The sequence below is a fragment of the Lepisosteus platostomus genome, chromosome 4 (genome assembly GCF_059453375.1).
Source record: "Lepisosteus platostomus isolate fLepPlt1 chromosome 4, fLepPlt1.hap1, whole genome shotgun sequence".
In the NCBI taxonomy this organism is placed as follows: domain Eukaryota; kingdom Metazoa; phylum Chordata; class Actinopteri; order Semionotiformes; family Lepisosteidae; genus Lepisosteus; species Lepisosteus platostomus.
This window is the reverse complement of record NC_142614.1, coordinates 58,629,490-58,644,276: the sequence shown is the minus strand read 5'-3', so window position 1 is coordinate 58,644,276 and position 14,787 is coordinate 58,629,490. Positions and strand designations below refer to the sequence as shown.

General features: G+C 43.0%; 1 protein-coding gene across 1 annotated transcript; it reads left to right on the top strand.

Moving 5' to 3' along the window:
• The first annotated feature begins 1,200 nt into the window (after positions 1-1,200).
• Positions 1,201-11,865, top strand: LOC148673490 (intracellular hyaluronan-binding protein 4). The gene is made up of 8 exons (XM_088630017.1): positions 1,201-1,657; positions 3,027-3,180; positions 5,492-5,635; positions 8,119-8,190; positions 8,528-8,611; positions 8,700-8,871; positions 10,560-10,772; positions 11,498-11,865. Exons 1-8 carry the CDS (start codon positions 1,408-1,410, stop codon positions 11,552-11,554), a joined length of 1,146 nt encoding a protein of 381 aa, XP_088486143.1. The 5' UTR covers positions 1,201-1,407; the 3' UTR covers positions 11,555-11,865.
• The last annotated feature ends 2,922 nt before the right edge of the window (positions 11,866-14,787 follow it).

The following is a 14,787-nucleotide window of genomic DNA, read 5'->3' as shown; positions in this document are numbered from 1 at the left end:
TGTGTTTATGTATGTGTGTGCACTGGGATGGATTTGCTGTCCAGGGTGTAGTCTCGGCTTGGGCCCTGTACTGCTGGGATAGGTTCCAGGCTATTGCAACCCTCAGCAGGAGTAACTGATTGTCTCCTAATGGATAAGGAGAAGGTAAGAAGTTAATGTATTTGTAATTGTCTCCATAAGAATGCTTATCAGTATTTTAGTGCCTCTGCTAAGTAGGTAATGATTTAATAAATACTACGGCACATCCTATGATAAGGTGACAGGTGGGGTCAAATGAAAGAAGCTGCTGACTCACTTCACTATGTTCATAAATCAAAAGTAAATATATACAGCAACAAAATAGATTTCAATCATAGATTTCAAGTAAATAAAATATATTTAATTGTGACTATTCTTTGGGTGTCTGGGAGGTACAAGCTAGTCATCTTAGACAGACGCAGATTTAGACATGGTAGTTTTACTAACATAACAGGTTTTCTTACATTCCTGCTTTCTCTAAGATATCAACAATAAAATACTTTTTTTTGTATTCTTTTGTAATACACCAACTTACTTTTTGGGATGTTTAGCAAAAGGATAAGTTAAAATGAAGCTGTATACTAAAATGGTCAACACTAGTTCATTTACAGTAAATGTAGTAGTTTGTACCCATTTAAAAATGTATTCACGCAAATCACTACAATTAATAATACAGCACCTCCACTGAGTCGAACTGCTACGGTTCAAAACCTTCAAGACCAGCACAAATGCAAATCTAGTTTATTCAGGAATAAAAACAGCAGACCATTGTCGACACAAAGAGCAGCAGGCGTATGGAACAAACTGCCGAGTCCGTGTTGAGGAAAATCACTCGACAGAAATACAAGGGAAGAAACAAGTTAACGTTTTTTCTTGGATCAAACGGCTGCCATTCCTCCCTTTCCTTTAATATCCTTTCTTGTGTTTATCATGTTTCGTGATACATTGTGTAGACATTACTTTTGCCTTTAAAACTTTTGTCATATTCTTTTCCATATATCCCTCGAATCGGTCTTGGGCAATGTTTTGCTGCGCAGTAATTGGAGATCTTGTCTCTTCGCGGAGAAAACATGCTCACACCGAAGTGCTCCCAGATGCACAGACTGGGGGAGGTCACTCCCTCTTCTCCTTTAACAGCTTATGAATACTAATCAGGCGCAGAGGTCGGGGCGTATTTAACGAAACCGCCATATTGGCGTTTCACCTGTTGACCTGCAGCAGCAGAACTAGCAGCAGCAGCAGTAGCGCTAGCAACTCGGGCGGCAGCAAGTGAGGGTAGTGGTTGTGGAGTAACGGAGGATGAACGCGTCGCCTCCTTGCAGCCTCCTGAAGCAGAGCTAGGGTTTGGGAATCTTCTTGGAATTAGGTTGCCTGTTTAAGACGCTGGAAATGAAGGGAGTAGTGACCAGCCCGGTCTCTACCGCCATGCAAGAGAGTTTCGGGTGCGCGGTGATGAACCGCTTCGATCAGCTCCTGGATGACGAAGCCGACCCCTTTGACATCCTCCGGGAGGCCGAGGAGGAGAAGAAGAAGAGGAAGAAGAAAGAGGAGAGTAAGAAAGGAAGCGGCGGGACAGCGAAGCCTGGGAGAAAGGAATCTCAGAAGGATAGGAAGGTCCCCGTGTTCCTTGGAAGCGAAGGTGATGAGGCTCAGATGAGAAATTAAGTGGGTAAAAAAATAGACTAAAGTCAGAGGCAGATTTTCCTCACTCGCAGGTTAGATGTGAGGCAAATAATTTGTGGGTTAAATGTGAAGGTTTTGGGTTTTATTGGTATTACGGGGCGGAAGGGGGGGGAAGGGTGCATTGACAATGAAAGACTTTGTCTAGATACGATGCTTTGCTTTCATGAAAGGTGAATAAGCAGTTCTCCAAGTTATGCATTCTGATACTTGGCCATTTTAAAAGAAATGGTTTCATCAACGTAGTGTTTATTGATGAAGTGCTGTTAGAATTCCCCCCTCTACAGTCTCTTTCGATGTAGCACTCTTTTTTTATATACAAACGCCATCGTCTTGTGGTTAGTTTGGATGAGGCCCGTGCACTTAATTGTATTCAATATATCGCAATTGAGTGCATCTGTGATGCAAGTTCGTGTTGTTGTACCTCCTCCTACACAGCGAGTTTTTCCGTCTGCATGCAAAAGTCGCACAGCGGGAGTAAATAACTCGTAAAGAAAAATGCAGGTTTATAGCTCCCCCCCACCCCAAAAGTCATTTTGAGCTATATAAATGGTTGTGCACGTAATTCACCCACTGCAACACCTTAAATGACAGTTTAAGTGTTCAGTATCGTCGTTATTATTCATCCATCGTTTCTCATCTGCTTTCAGAAGCAGAGGGGTGCTGGCGGTGATCGAGCCGTCAGCACCAAGCGGGTGCTGAATCATTGGAGGACCAGATGTAGATTGGATCCACTTAGCAGTTTTCGAGGATAGCCGCTGTAGTTTCGGCATGTCGTCTCATTTAATAAGTTAAAAGGAGGCGTTTGTGTCCTGAAGTTCTAGCTAGGTGAAAAGGCCTTTTTTTCAGTGAAAATGTTTGAAATGCTTATGTCGGTGCAGAAAGGTCTGTAATAAAAATACCCCTCTTTAGGTAAAAAATGGAAAAAACTACTTCCTCGAATGACCTTTCTGAAGGTCTGTCCTGCATGGAGCGAATTCTGTCCAGGCCTGCGGACAGTGCCTGAATAAGCATGTTTTCGAGAGTGGAGAGTCGTGTTACTGCAGCTGAAAATGCCTGTGCAGAATGTCGACTGATTCATGCCTAGGTCAGCACTGCACAGTGACAGTGCTGCTGCTGACACGGTGTGCGCTGGGCTCTTCTCTCTGGGCAGAACTGAACAGCAAGATGGGACTGTGGCTAGTACGCTTAGAGCGCTGTGTGACGCTTTAGGGGTGCGTGGTCACCTGCTCGGATCACGGCTGGGAGGCGCCCTGGTGTGCGGTGCAGACTGGTGAGCGGTGTCGACGTTATGGTGACTGACCCTGTGCCTCTCTCCTCGCCTGCAGGCTCCAGGCAGCAGCCCCCCCGCGCCCCCGGCCTGCTGGGTCAGAATGAGAACAGAGGGACGGAGGTGAAGGTCGTGTACAACGAGCGGCGCGAGGTGTTCCGGGAGAGGCGCCCCAATGAGCCGGAAGCCCCCCTTGACTTCTCGGTGGAGAAGTAATAATAATTCCTTACACTTTTATATAGCGCTTTTCTGGGCACTCCACTCAAAGTGCTTTACAGGTACTGGGGACTCCCCTCCACCACCACCACCACCACCACCACCACCAGTGTGTGCACATATAGTCATAGTGTGCCAGTGTGCTCAGCACATGCCAGTTATTAGCGGGGAGGAGAACATAGTGATAAAGCCATTTCGTAGATGGGGATTAGTAGGAGGCCGTGATTGGTAAAGGCCAGGGGGAAGATTGGCCAGGACATCGGCCAACACCCCGGGTTTTGTAATGACCACAGAGAGACAGGACCTTGGTTTTGCGTCTCATCTGAAGGCCGTCACTTCTTCACAGTGTAGTGGCACTGTACTGGAGCATTAGGACCCACACAGGCCACAAAGTGAGCACTACCTGCTTTCCCCACTAACCTCTTCCAGCAGCAGCCTTAGCTTTCCCAGGAGTCTCGCATCCAGGTTCTGACCAGGCTCACTCCTGCTGAGCTTCAGTGGGCTGCCACTTGTGAGTTGCAGGGTGATATAGCTGCTGGCTGTATGTGCTGGATGTCTTGTGGATGTGCTTCAGAGCTCTTGGTGCCTTGTAGCTCTGGGGCCTCAGCAGTGTGATTAGTTTATAGCACTGCATCTGAAGTACTGCTTCTTTTAGGATATCGAGTTGTCTGGATACCATTCTTGCATGGGGATATTTTAAAATGTAATACAATCACCTAAATTCATTTTTAGAGTAAAGTTATAGTTACAGCACAATTCTATCCATGCAGCACCCTTTTAAAGAAACATATTCTTAAATCTGCTCTGCTGCGTGACACTGTGGAGAATTATTTGTACATACCTTCCAGGATTTGGGTGCTACTTCAGGTTGTGCAAGTTGCCTGCTTGCCTGCTGAAATACTGTTTTTCCAGGAGGATTAATTGCTTTGAAATAGCAGAAGCTCACAACCGGTACACATCTACTTTTTTCTAATTTTGAGGGAATCTCACATGCTGATTCAGAAATGTGCACAGACCAGCAAGGCTCTAGGAGGTAATGCATAACAATATTTCCCCAAACTCCTCAAACCAGAAATCCATCTTTTAGGCTAGGTTTTGTATTGTGCATTTAGGAGACCTCTTGCATTACAAAACAGGAAGATTGCACACACGATAAGATCAAACACAGGCTTGTAACCACAGCTCTAGAGGTTGCAGTTTGTCTGGTCTGCCAAGAGCCATGGCAAACTAGAGCCTGTTGTGGAAGCACAAAACAGGCCTACAGCCTTGATGGGATTCCAGTCCTGGCCAGGTTTCGTCGGACTTCCCCGAAGACATCTTGGACTTGAGCAGTGATAGCGAGGACGAGTGTGAGAATTAATCCTGACCAGAGAGAGACGGGGAGGGAGAATCCAGCAGTGTCACGATGTAGATACGGTGGGGGTGGTGGTGGGGGAACATGTTTGTAAAACCCCTGCCCTCCTCCAAACTGATTTTATTTAAGCTGTGCCCAGAGAGCTCCATCTGAAAAACTGCTTCATGTAGGATATCAAAATGTCTGTTATGGTTTAACTTTTGATGAATTGCAATCAGTTGTGGCCATCTTAAATGATCAAATTATCTTTGGAAAGATGTATCTGGGTTTGCCCTGTTGTCACCATGTATTAATAACCACAGTGATGGAAGAAAATTTGTCAGAAGTTTCAGTTTTTCAGGCATGGGATGGTTATGTATAGCTTCAATTTTGCAGTGAGAAGACTGAAAAACCCAGGTTTGAGTAAGGACTGCTTAGCTGTTCCAATAATGTTAATGTTCCCATAAACAGATTTCAGTGGTAGGGATATTTAAATTGCTTTAAGGATTTCTGAAATTTGGGAATTGGTATCATCCCTTTTCTATTTTCTGTCCTGAAGTTAATTATTCCGTTACCTTGCTGATCAGGACAGATTGTATCCTTGTGTTTTAGCCCAAAACAGCTCAATTTTTTTTATATAGTAGATTTTCTGCTGTACTTCTTGGGCTTAGTAGTTGATACACAAACATTGAAATGTTTACTTCTGATTTTACCAAAACAAACGGTCTAAAAATTGTATCTATAAAAATCAAGAGCTTGTTTGTGTCCGCTTCTCTACAGGAACATGATTCAGCATTTTCTTCTTTCACATCCACACAAATGTACCTAGGACAAACTTAGAGATGCAGTGTCTTTTGTATTACTGTGTGCTGGGCCTTGTATTCTGGGCTTTATGTAGAAACAAGAATAATTCCCTTTATTTTTAGATATTCAGGAATTTCCTGCATAACCCATACCTCTGTGTGCCATTTCAGGCCATCTGACCAGTTTGACCGGGGGATGAGAGGCCGAGGAGGACGAGGCCGGGGAGGAAGAGGCGGCACTTTTTTCAGAAGCTTCGACGGTTTCGATCAGAGGGGCAAAAGAGAATTTGAACGCCACAGTGGAAGTGACCGAGCGTAAGGAATGATTTTTTGGTTTCTATCCCAAACCGAATAGGGCTGGGGAGACCGAAAGAGAGAACCGGAAATGTACAACTTGCGTATACTTGAAAGTCATGGAGTTCTTGAAACTGTCATTTTTGCAGAAATGTGTCTTGTTCCTGGCACTCTTGTTTAAGTTGGACTTGGAAAGTCTGATTTAAATTTGGATTTTCAGCACAGAGATTAAGCTGGTGATGAATATTAGAGCTGGACTGTGGAAAATTAGGCACTTGGTCATCAGTATTCTCTTCAGGCCTGGTTTAATACCGCTTAAGTGGTTTGATCTTATGTGGGGGAAAAAATATCACTAGAAAGAAGGACTGCAAAGCCATTAGTCAGGGATTCTTTAGTCATTTTGCTTATCTTTTTTCTTTAAAAGATGATGCATTTGAGTTTTTGATGAAAGTAACCTTTTATTAAATATAGAGATAGCTGATTCATTTTTTTTGGGAGGGTTATTCAGCAGAATTGCTTACAGGCGTTAGCACGATGCAACAGGTAGATGTCCAGTTATATGCTAATCAATATAAACATTAGGTTTTGTTGAAAGATAATTTTATTTGCCTCCTTATTCTTTGCTGTCAAATAGTCACCTACCTCCATTTGTCACTGTTATTCATTAGAAGTATTGCTTTGTCTCGCACTGGAGCTGTTGCCCCCATGTTATTTTGCTAATGTGTCGGTCAGAATAATGACCGATGGGAACGGTATGGAGGTTTTCTTGACCTCCTGAACTTTGGGGTCCTGTAGTTCAGTGCTTTCCTGCAGTTGTCCCTGTAGAGCAGGGGTGCCCAGCCTTTTTTTAATGTAAAGTCATTTGCCAGTCCAGCGCGATCTACCAGTGTGAGATCTGAACCTTGCCAAAAATGTCCGTTTTTAACATCTCCAAACGGAGAGTCGGCAGCCTCAGCAAGCGCTTCTTGTGTTTAGCCAGGACGCGGCTCACGCAGGACGATGCGATGACTGCCGCTTTCCCCCTTGTATTAGGCCTTGTGAAAACCGACTGCTGCGAGTTGAGATTTTAAGTTTTCCACTGTTCTTTTCCGTAACTCGCTTTTAGCAGGAAAGTCCACATCATACATTTTGCATACAAAAATGATCATGCTCCCATTCCTTGTGGTAACGGTAAGTTCTTGGTCTCGTCATTTTCGCTCAAACACTACAGCTGTCAAATAGGCAATCGCACTTATCAAACCGTTAGCGAATTTCTCGGACAGTTTGTTTTGCTCCACTATGCATTGTAGCGAATGTGGGGTTTGTGCGGCAGTAACCAAGAGAACGTTGGTAGCCTGTGGTCTCCTCACCCCCAGCGTCAGCCAGAACTCGGGGAAGAGACTTTTACGACCCATTCGACAAGGGTTAAACGCACACAAGAGCAGTAAAATGTAGGACATTACATGCACAGATCTGAATGAATTTTTAGGCTATCAAAAAAAAAAGATAGTCAAAGAGCCTCTTTATTTTTTTGCCAAATATTCTTATGATCGATTGACTGCTTGGGCACCCCTGCTGTAGTGTCTAATCTCGGCAATCAAGTAGTACTTTAATAATATAGTTAGAAACGAATCAAATTTATTACTGTAAATTGATAAATAGCATAGTTGATGTAGAAAAACACAAAGGATAAATAGTTTAGAATACCTGAGTGCTGATCTTTCTTATGTGAAAGAGGCTTTTTTTGTGTTATTTTCTTGGATAAAGCTTTCCATCCCAAGATGTACTTCACAAACATAAGTAATATATTTAACACGGAAGGTGATTTTAAAAAGTCACTGGGTAATACTTAAATATTGGGTAACTCAACTGCCTGCTAAATTGAAACCATAAATTATGCTGGGTGGTTCCTTTCTTTAAATTGCCATTTAGTTCTCATTATGAACTGCTGGTATTTTTTTCCTGCTTTATAGTTGGATACAGTAAGCTACTTCATCTTAATTGTTGCTGTTATGATTGAAGTTTTCTTTTCAAACAAAACCCTTGGCATGTAACGGATGCCTTTGTGATCTCTGTACTTCATTTCCGAATTTTCCACAGCCATATACTTCATTGTTCATTTATAAGCTTTTGAATATGCAAATTTGCATTTGCAGTTGTAGAGAATAAATGCCTAATTGACCACTCATGGTGTTGGAGGACTGCAATAGGTTAGAAATTAAGTCAAGCGGAAAGGTTAGAAAACGACTCAAGAAAAACTGATAGTCCTAAAGAGTTTTTTTTTCTGAAGCCCAGACTTGATTGGTCTTTACGGTGTTCAGTGCAATATTTTAAGGCATTTCCCACCTCCGAGACGGAGGACACGGTAGGTAGTGTTGCGTTGACCTGCCTTGTGTAGGTGGTTCCTGTTTTAAAACGTGTATCTCACCTGCTTTCTAAATCAAGTAGATCTCCTTGGAAGTCCTACTTACCTTTTGAGAAAACAAGAATGGACTAATGGGGATTCTACGTGTCGTCATTTTTAGGGGTATTAGGCCTGAAGAAAAGCGTGGAGGAGGGGGACCTCGGAACTGGGGAAGCGTTAAGGATGAAATGAGGTATGATTTTTAAAAATGAGTAGTACTGGTCTATGTAACATTTGTCATTTTGTTCGAAGCATGTGGCTAATGCGTGTTTTACATGGCTTAATGAATACATGGCATTCCCTTTGCCATGACAGTAGGTATCTTGTTAGAATACCTACTGTATTCAGGACCCCCAGGGGTGTAAACGTAGTTTAAAGTCTGTTTTCAGTGTTTGTATAAAAAGTTTGTGTGTATATATATATATTAAGGTCCTGGCATAGCAAAGCTGGAAAATCCCGGTTTTCAGATGTCCACACTGAATCCGCAAATACCAGAGGAGGATGCTAATGAGCGGAGGCTGTTTTTGCAGTGACATGGAGCACGGCGTTCCCAACGAAGAGGCAGGAGACACGGAGGAGGCGCACGGCGCCCCGGAAGGGGATGCGGAGAACCAGTGAGTAGGCCTTGATTCGGCAGCCTTCAGCTGCCCAGGGCAACGCGGGTGACTACGGCGCATCACTTCTCTGCACTTGCTGTTGCAGGGGGACCGAGGGCGAGGGAGAAGTCCGTGAAGATTATGTGGCGGAGATGACTTTGGACGAGTGGAAAGCGCTACAGGAACAAAACCGACCAAAGAAGGAATTCAACATTCGCAAACCAGAGACCAGTGTGCCTTCAAAGGCTGTTGTGATTCACAAGTCTAAGTACCTAGATGTAAGCAGTCCTTTGTATTCTGTGTTAAAGAAAATAAGGTGGCAAAGGAGGAATGCTATTCAGTGCACCTTACTAATTACTTACGAATGGTACATGCTCCTTCAAAAATAATTTAGATCTAAATTCTCTAATGTGGAACAGGCCATGTAGTGGAGAGCCAGATACCCACAGCTTTATGTAGTTTTGTAATATTTCCTAAATGGCGCCGCTTTTAGTGTCTAAGACGCAATGTCCATATTTCAATGCTAAGTGTTAAATAGTCCTATGGGTTGAACTTATCTACACCTTGGGTTTGATCCAAGTGGATAAAACTTTTGATTGTCGACTGATGCGATTTCAGTCTTTAAATCAGCCCGTAGGTGACCATCCACCTTAAACCAGCAATTGTTCTTGTTGTGCTTTTGAACATTTTCCAAGGCTTTATCTTTTTGTAATATTGTGAACAAAACTGAACATGTTCTAAGTAAGATCCTACTAGTGTGCTTTAAAGCTTGCGTGTAACTTTTCTTGGTTTAAATTGCACAACTTTTTCTTTACAATCAGGCACTCAGTTCTAAGTAGTTCCCCATGTCGCAGTGAGGCCATGGCATACTCGGCTTCAATACCCAGATCCTTTCATTTTGCAGTTACCAGGTGCATATTCCGATTTACAGCATGGATCACTTTGCTCTTGTGTCAATATCAAATTTCATTTCCAGTTGTCTGAATGTTTTTTTTTTCTCCTCGTCTTGCCACTTCCCCCCTTTTTTTGTACCATTTGCAAATATAGATAGATAGATACTTTATTGATCCCGTGAGGGAAATTGCAGTGCAACAGCAGCTTAACACACACAACACAGCCACAGTGTAACGAATTATATAATAATAGTACAATACATACAATACAATACAAGAGTTACTCACAGTCCGGACACACAAGAACAAACTAGAACAGAACAGTACACAGAAAATCGTATCACACGTATGAATATAAATATAGATGTAACCGTAGATATAAATATAAATGTATTGCACAGGTCCCTGGCATATATTGCACAAAAGTGGTTGTAAACGGGAAAAAGAAAGAGAACAGATGTAGCAGTAGATGTGTATATGCGTTTAGTCCAGAAACAGGTCACTGTCGCTGTTGCCTCTGCCAAGACGCAAGGTGGATGCGTTGTACAGTCTTATGGCAGACGGCAAGAATGACCTCCTGTAGCGTTCCCTGTCGCACCGTGGATGAATCAGTCTATTGCTGAACGTGCTCTTCATTCTCCTCTCAGCCACTACCTCCAAGGGGTCCAGGTCAGACCCAATGACAGAGCTAGGATATAACTAGGATGCTGACTAACAAATTCTGCCGTGTTGATGCAGATGGATCCAGCGGCGCTCGGTTCTGCCCAGTGGAAGCTGGTTTCCTAGGGCAGCCGACTCGCTACTTCCTACCTTTTGGCGATCCTGCAGAGGTGCACAAAAGGAGCCAAAAGAGGCAGATGGAAAATGGACAGAAAAATGATCTGTAGTGTAGGCTATTTTGGCTCCATTCGGAGGAGAGCATCCTATCAATTTTCATTACACTTCCCAATAGGAGTCCTCTCAACTCCGGGGCTGTGTCCAGCCTGTTCTTGCACTAGTTCTGTGCTGTTCTGTCTTTCTATCAGGGAGCTCTCCGAGCCATGACTGTTGCCCTTTATTTCCTCCCCATCCAGAACCTGAAGGAGGAATCCGATGAGGACGACGAGGACCACCACTTCTTCCGCAGGCCGGCCAACGACATCACCACCCAGCTGGACATCAACTTCGGCAGCCTGTCGCGGCAGGGCCGTGGCGGCCGCGGGGGCCGGGGAGGAAGAGGCCGGGGAGCGGCGGCGAGGACGGAGGCCACGGCTACGCCGCCGCCGCCGCCACCGCGTGCGGAAGTGGTACGTCTGCTCTTGCCTCGGGGGGGGGGGTCCCCGCTCTCTGCGGCGGTGGCCCCAGCTGCCAAGGAGCTCCACAGGTGTGAGCCTGGCCAGTACCTGGATGGGAGACTCCTGGGGAAAACCTAAGGCTGCTGCTGAAGAGGTATTAGAGTAGCCAGTAGCATACTGCAGTCTGTGTGGCAGGACCCACAATGCCCCAGTATAGTGATGGCGACACTACTGTAGAAAAGACGCTGTCCTTTGGATGAGGTGTAAAACTGAGGTTCTGACTCTCTGTGGTCATTACGATCTCAAGGAGTAGAGGTGTAACCATGGCCTCCTGGCCGAATTTCCCATTGGTTCTTACCAATAATGGCCTAATAATCCCCATCTATGAATTGGCTTCATTACTCTGCTCTCCTCCCCACTGATAGCTGATGTGTGGTGAGTGTTCTGGCGCACTATGGCTGCCGTCGCATCATCCAGGTGGGGGCAACTCATTGGTGGTTTAGGAGTGAAGTCCCCGTTACCTGTGAAGCACTTTGAGTGGAGTGTCCAGAAAAGTGCTGTATAAGTGTAAGGAATAATGAGTATCAAGACTGTACGGTATAGTTAAACTGGCTTCGTAAAGGTTACACAAACCTGGGCTACTATGGATGCTGCTCGACAGGAGAAACCTTTTCCCTGCTGAAGATGCAGAGCTTCAAAGCGTCTCTTGCTCTCCTTTTTAAAATACTTAATTTCAGGCACAGATTCTGGCCCCCAATCCTGATGACCCAGAGGATTTCCCTGCCCTGGCTTGAAGGAGCACAGGCAGCGGTTAGGGACTGAAGAGGCCGACGTTGATCCGGAGTGAGACGGGGAGCCTACAGTATGGTGGTGGATTCAAGATCTGGCTCCCAGCTGCTGAAATTTGTTTGCCTCTTGATGAAAGTTTGTTGCACTTTTTTGGATTAACACTGGTTTTTGTTTGTAACTATGCCAAAGGACTATTTTTCAGAGCTTTTATTTCTGCTTGCTGTATATTTTGAAAGCTGTTATTCACTATAAGGGGAAATATAAATTATAACTTAACTGTATAAAAATAATAAATGCACTGTTGAGGTTCCATGAAGACCAGTTTTGCTGTATTTATTATAGACTGAGTATAGCTTGGGCATCCCCAGACTTGCTCCTGGCTAGCTCTAATTCAGCAGTTATTACATTAGGTTTCTAAAGACTTGGAATACTTTGTGATCAATTTCTGGTGCTTTAGTAAATTTACTAAAGAATTGAACAGTTTCATACATAGTATCAAAACAAATGGTCTGTTCTTAAGGCCAGAGTTGCAATAATGGATTATGTGCTTTGTTAAACTTTGAACAAGTTTTAGTTTTGATCATTGATCAGCTTATTAGGGCTCTCTGAAACGGGTTTTTTTACTCTACCCTTAAATTACTTTGGTCATATGATTTTTTTGTTGTTGTTGTTCATTAAGCATCTTGCTTAGGATTTTTTCCTTGGTGGCTTTAAGGAAGCTATCTAATGAGCAGTGGGAGTGAACACCAGAACTTAAGCTCCCCTTTCAAAGAAGGGGAGATGAAAACTTTTATTGGGTTGTAAAAGTCTCTTCCCTGAGTGCTGGCTGACGCAAAAAAGGTTAAAAAAGTCTCTTGGTTATTGCCGCACGAACTCCACGTTCGCTATAGTGCATAGTGGAGCGAAACAGACTGGCCGTGACAATTTCACCAACAGTTTGACGAGTTTGTTTTCCTATTTGATAGTGTTTGAGTGAAAATGATGCAGAGTTACCACAAGGAATGGGAGCATGATTAGTTATTTGTACTTTCTTATTCAAATCTGCAATGCTAGTGTCTATGTGAAAAAGGGAAATGTAGAACAACATTTCAAAACTGCACATGATTTTTTCCCCGCTTAAAAGTGAGTTATGGAAAAGAAATGTAGAAAAATTAAAATATCAACTACAAGCAGTCAGTTTTCATGAGGCCTAATACAAGAGGGAAAGCAGCAAACGCGTCCTGTGTGAACCGCGTTCTGCCTGAACACAAAAGGTCAGTCGGGGGTTGAGAAATAAGTGTTTGCTGAGGCTGCTGACTTGCTGTTTGGAGATTTCAAAAACAAACATTTTTGGCAAGGTTCGGACAGCTGTTGCCTGAAATCAAAGTGTTTCTCAAGTTGTCTAAATATGATGAATAAGCTAAATTAGAGGAGGACCAGTGGCTTCTGGATTTAGCATTCCTCACAGACATGACTGAACTGCTGAATGTCAAGCAGCAGGGACACAATAAAAGTGTCATGTACATAATCAGCAGTCTCAACACAAAAAAAAGTGATAAAGCTTCTCAGTGCTAATGTTTACATTAAGGTAGGATATTCTTTTGTAAATAGAGGAACATTACTTGTCCACTGTAACATGAGTCACTTGCTTTTATTTGCTGTCATTTTAGTGATGGTATCATTATTGTACTGCTCTGTCCAGTCTGTTTTTCCTATATCAGAGCTTCAAATTCACAGTGGTAGATTGCACAGGACTGGCAAATTAAAAAGTAGATCTTGCATTTAAAAAGGTACAGTACATCAGTTGGTGGTCATTTTCATTTGTCCTTCACCAGTCCCAGTTCTGTTGAAATAAAATGGATGATGTATTCATGATCAGCCCCCTGTTCTTCCTCGTACTTGAGGATTGTTCTAATAGGGGTCACCATTCTCGCTTACTTTGGCACAGAAGATAATTAACTTTTAGCCTCAATTCTAATACACCCAGTATCATCACCCTAAATTCCCACATTTTTCATATAGTGTGGTATGAGCTGTTCTTGGTTTTTACTCCTGTGCTCCTCTGGCCAGGAACAAAAAAATACCCAGCATCTCTCTCCACATCTTTGATTCCATTGATTATTGTATATAACTAGTTTCCAATCCTTTCTGGCTCTATCCATGATTTCTCAACATTGCTGCTTTCCAACTCTCTCACCTCTCTTGTGCCATCCTTCCATAACCATCGGCAGGATGGGAATAAGGTTATTGGAACTATTGACGACTACAACTGTATTTTCTCCTCTGTAGACTTTGGCTGGATAAAAAGATAATTGTCTCTATTGGGTTCCGAGTGTGCCGCTGGCTAGAGCAGTTTGCAGCCTGTGCCTTTCAGAAATATCCCAGCTTTCCCCTTCAGACACTTGTGTTAAGCAGGTTTTATTACAATCTGGAGTAATATCATGATTCGGCATATGACCAACAAAGGCCTTAACCTCATATCAAAATTTAAGATGTATCTGTTGGCTATCTGTCCTGCTCATTCTCCTTGTTCTTTATCATAACACTCGCTTGTATTCCTCTAGACATTAAGGAAACTGGTTAGCCAACTACCTCGATACTAGATATGCTCATCCATTGAACTAGGCCTTTCTTTCCTCCAGAAACTGTTAAACTGTAATATCTGCTCAATTAATTAACATGTTCAAACAGATTTATCAAGGCCAAAAAGTCTTCAAAATGTGAAGTCTCTTAAACATCAGCTTCTCCCCACAACCACTCTATTTTGAGGTACCCAATCCAGTAGGTTTTATGTAGGTATCAGATCAATTTCTAAAGACCTGGAAAAATTTCACTGTGGTCAAGGAAGCAAGTGATCTACCCAGTGAAGAAACCTAGCACTGAAAAAACAGATTTCTTTTAACTAAAAAGCATAATCAAATACCTTACATAGACACTCCCAATCATTATAAGATTGAAAGATTATAAGCATTACACTGACTACCCTGTTTACAGTTCTCTCTCTGTCCTTATGGTTCCACAGCTTTATTTAGTTTACGGCAGTGGTATCTTATGTAACTAACATCGAGACTGGTAGCAACAGTGAAAATGTGAGATACATGTAGATTCAGATGATAGAAATGACAGCTTCTTTAACATTTTGGTTTAAAGATGGGTATGCTATCGATAAAACTGCATTAAATGTGGCTTTGGGAATTGAGTGTAGGCATTTGAAAGAAAAATTAAGATTATGAAGCACAACAGTCCCAGAACCATAAAA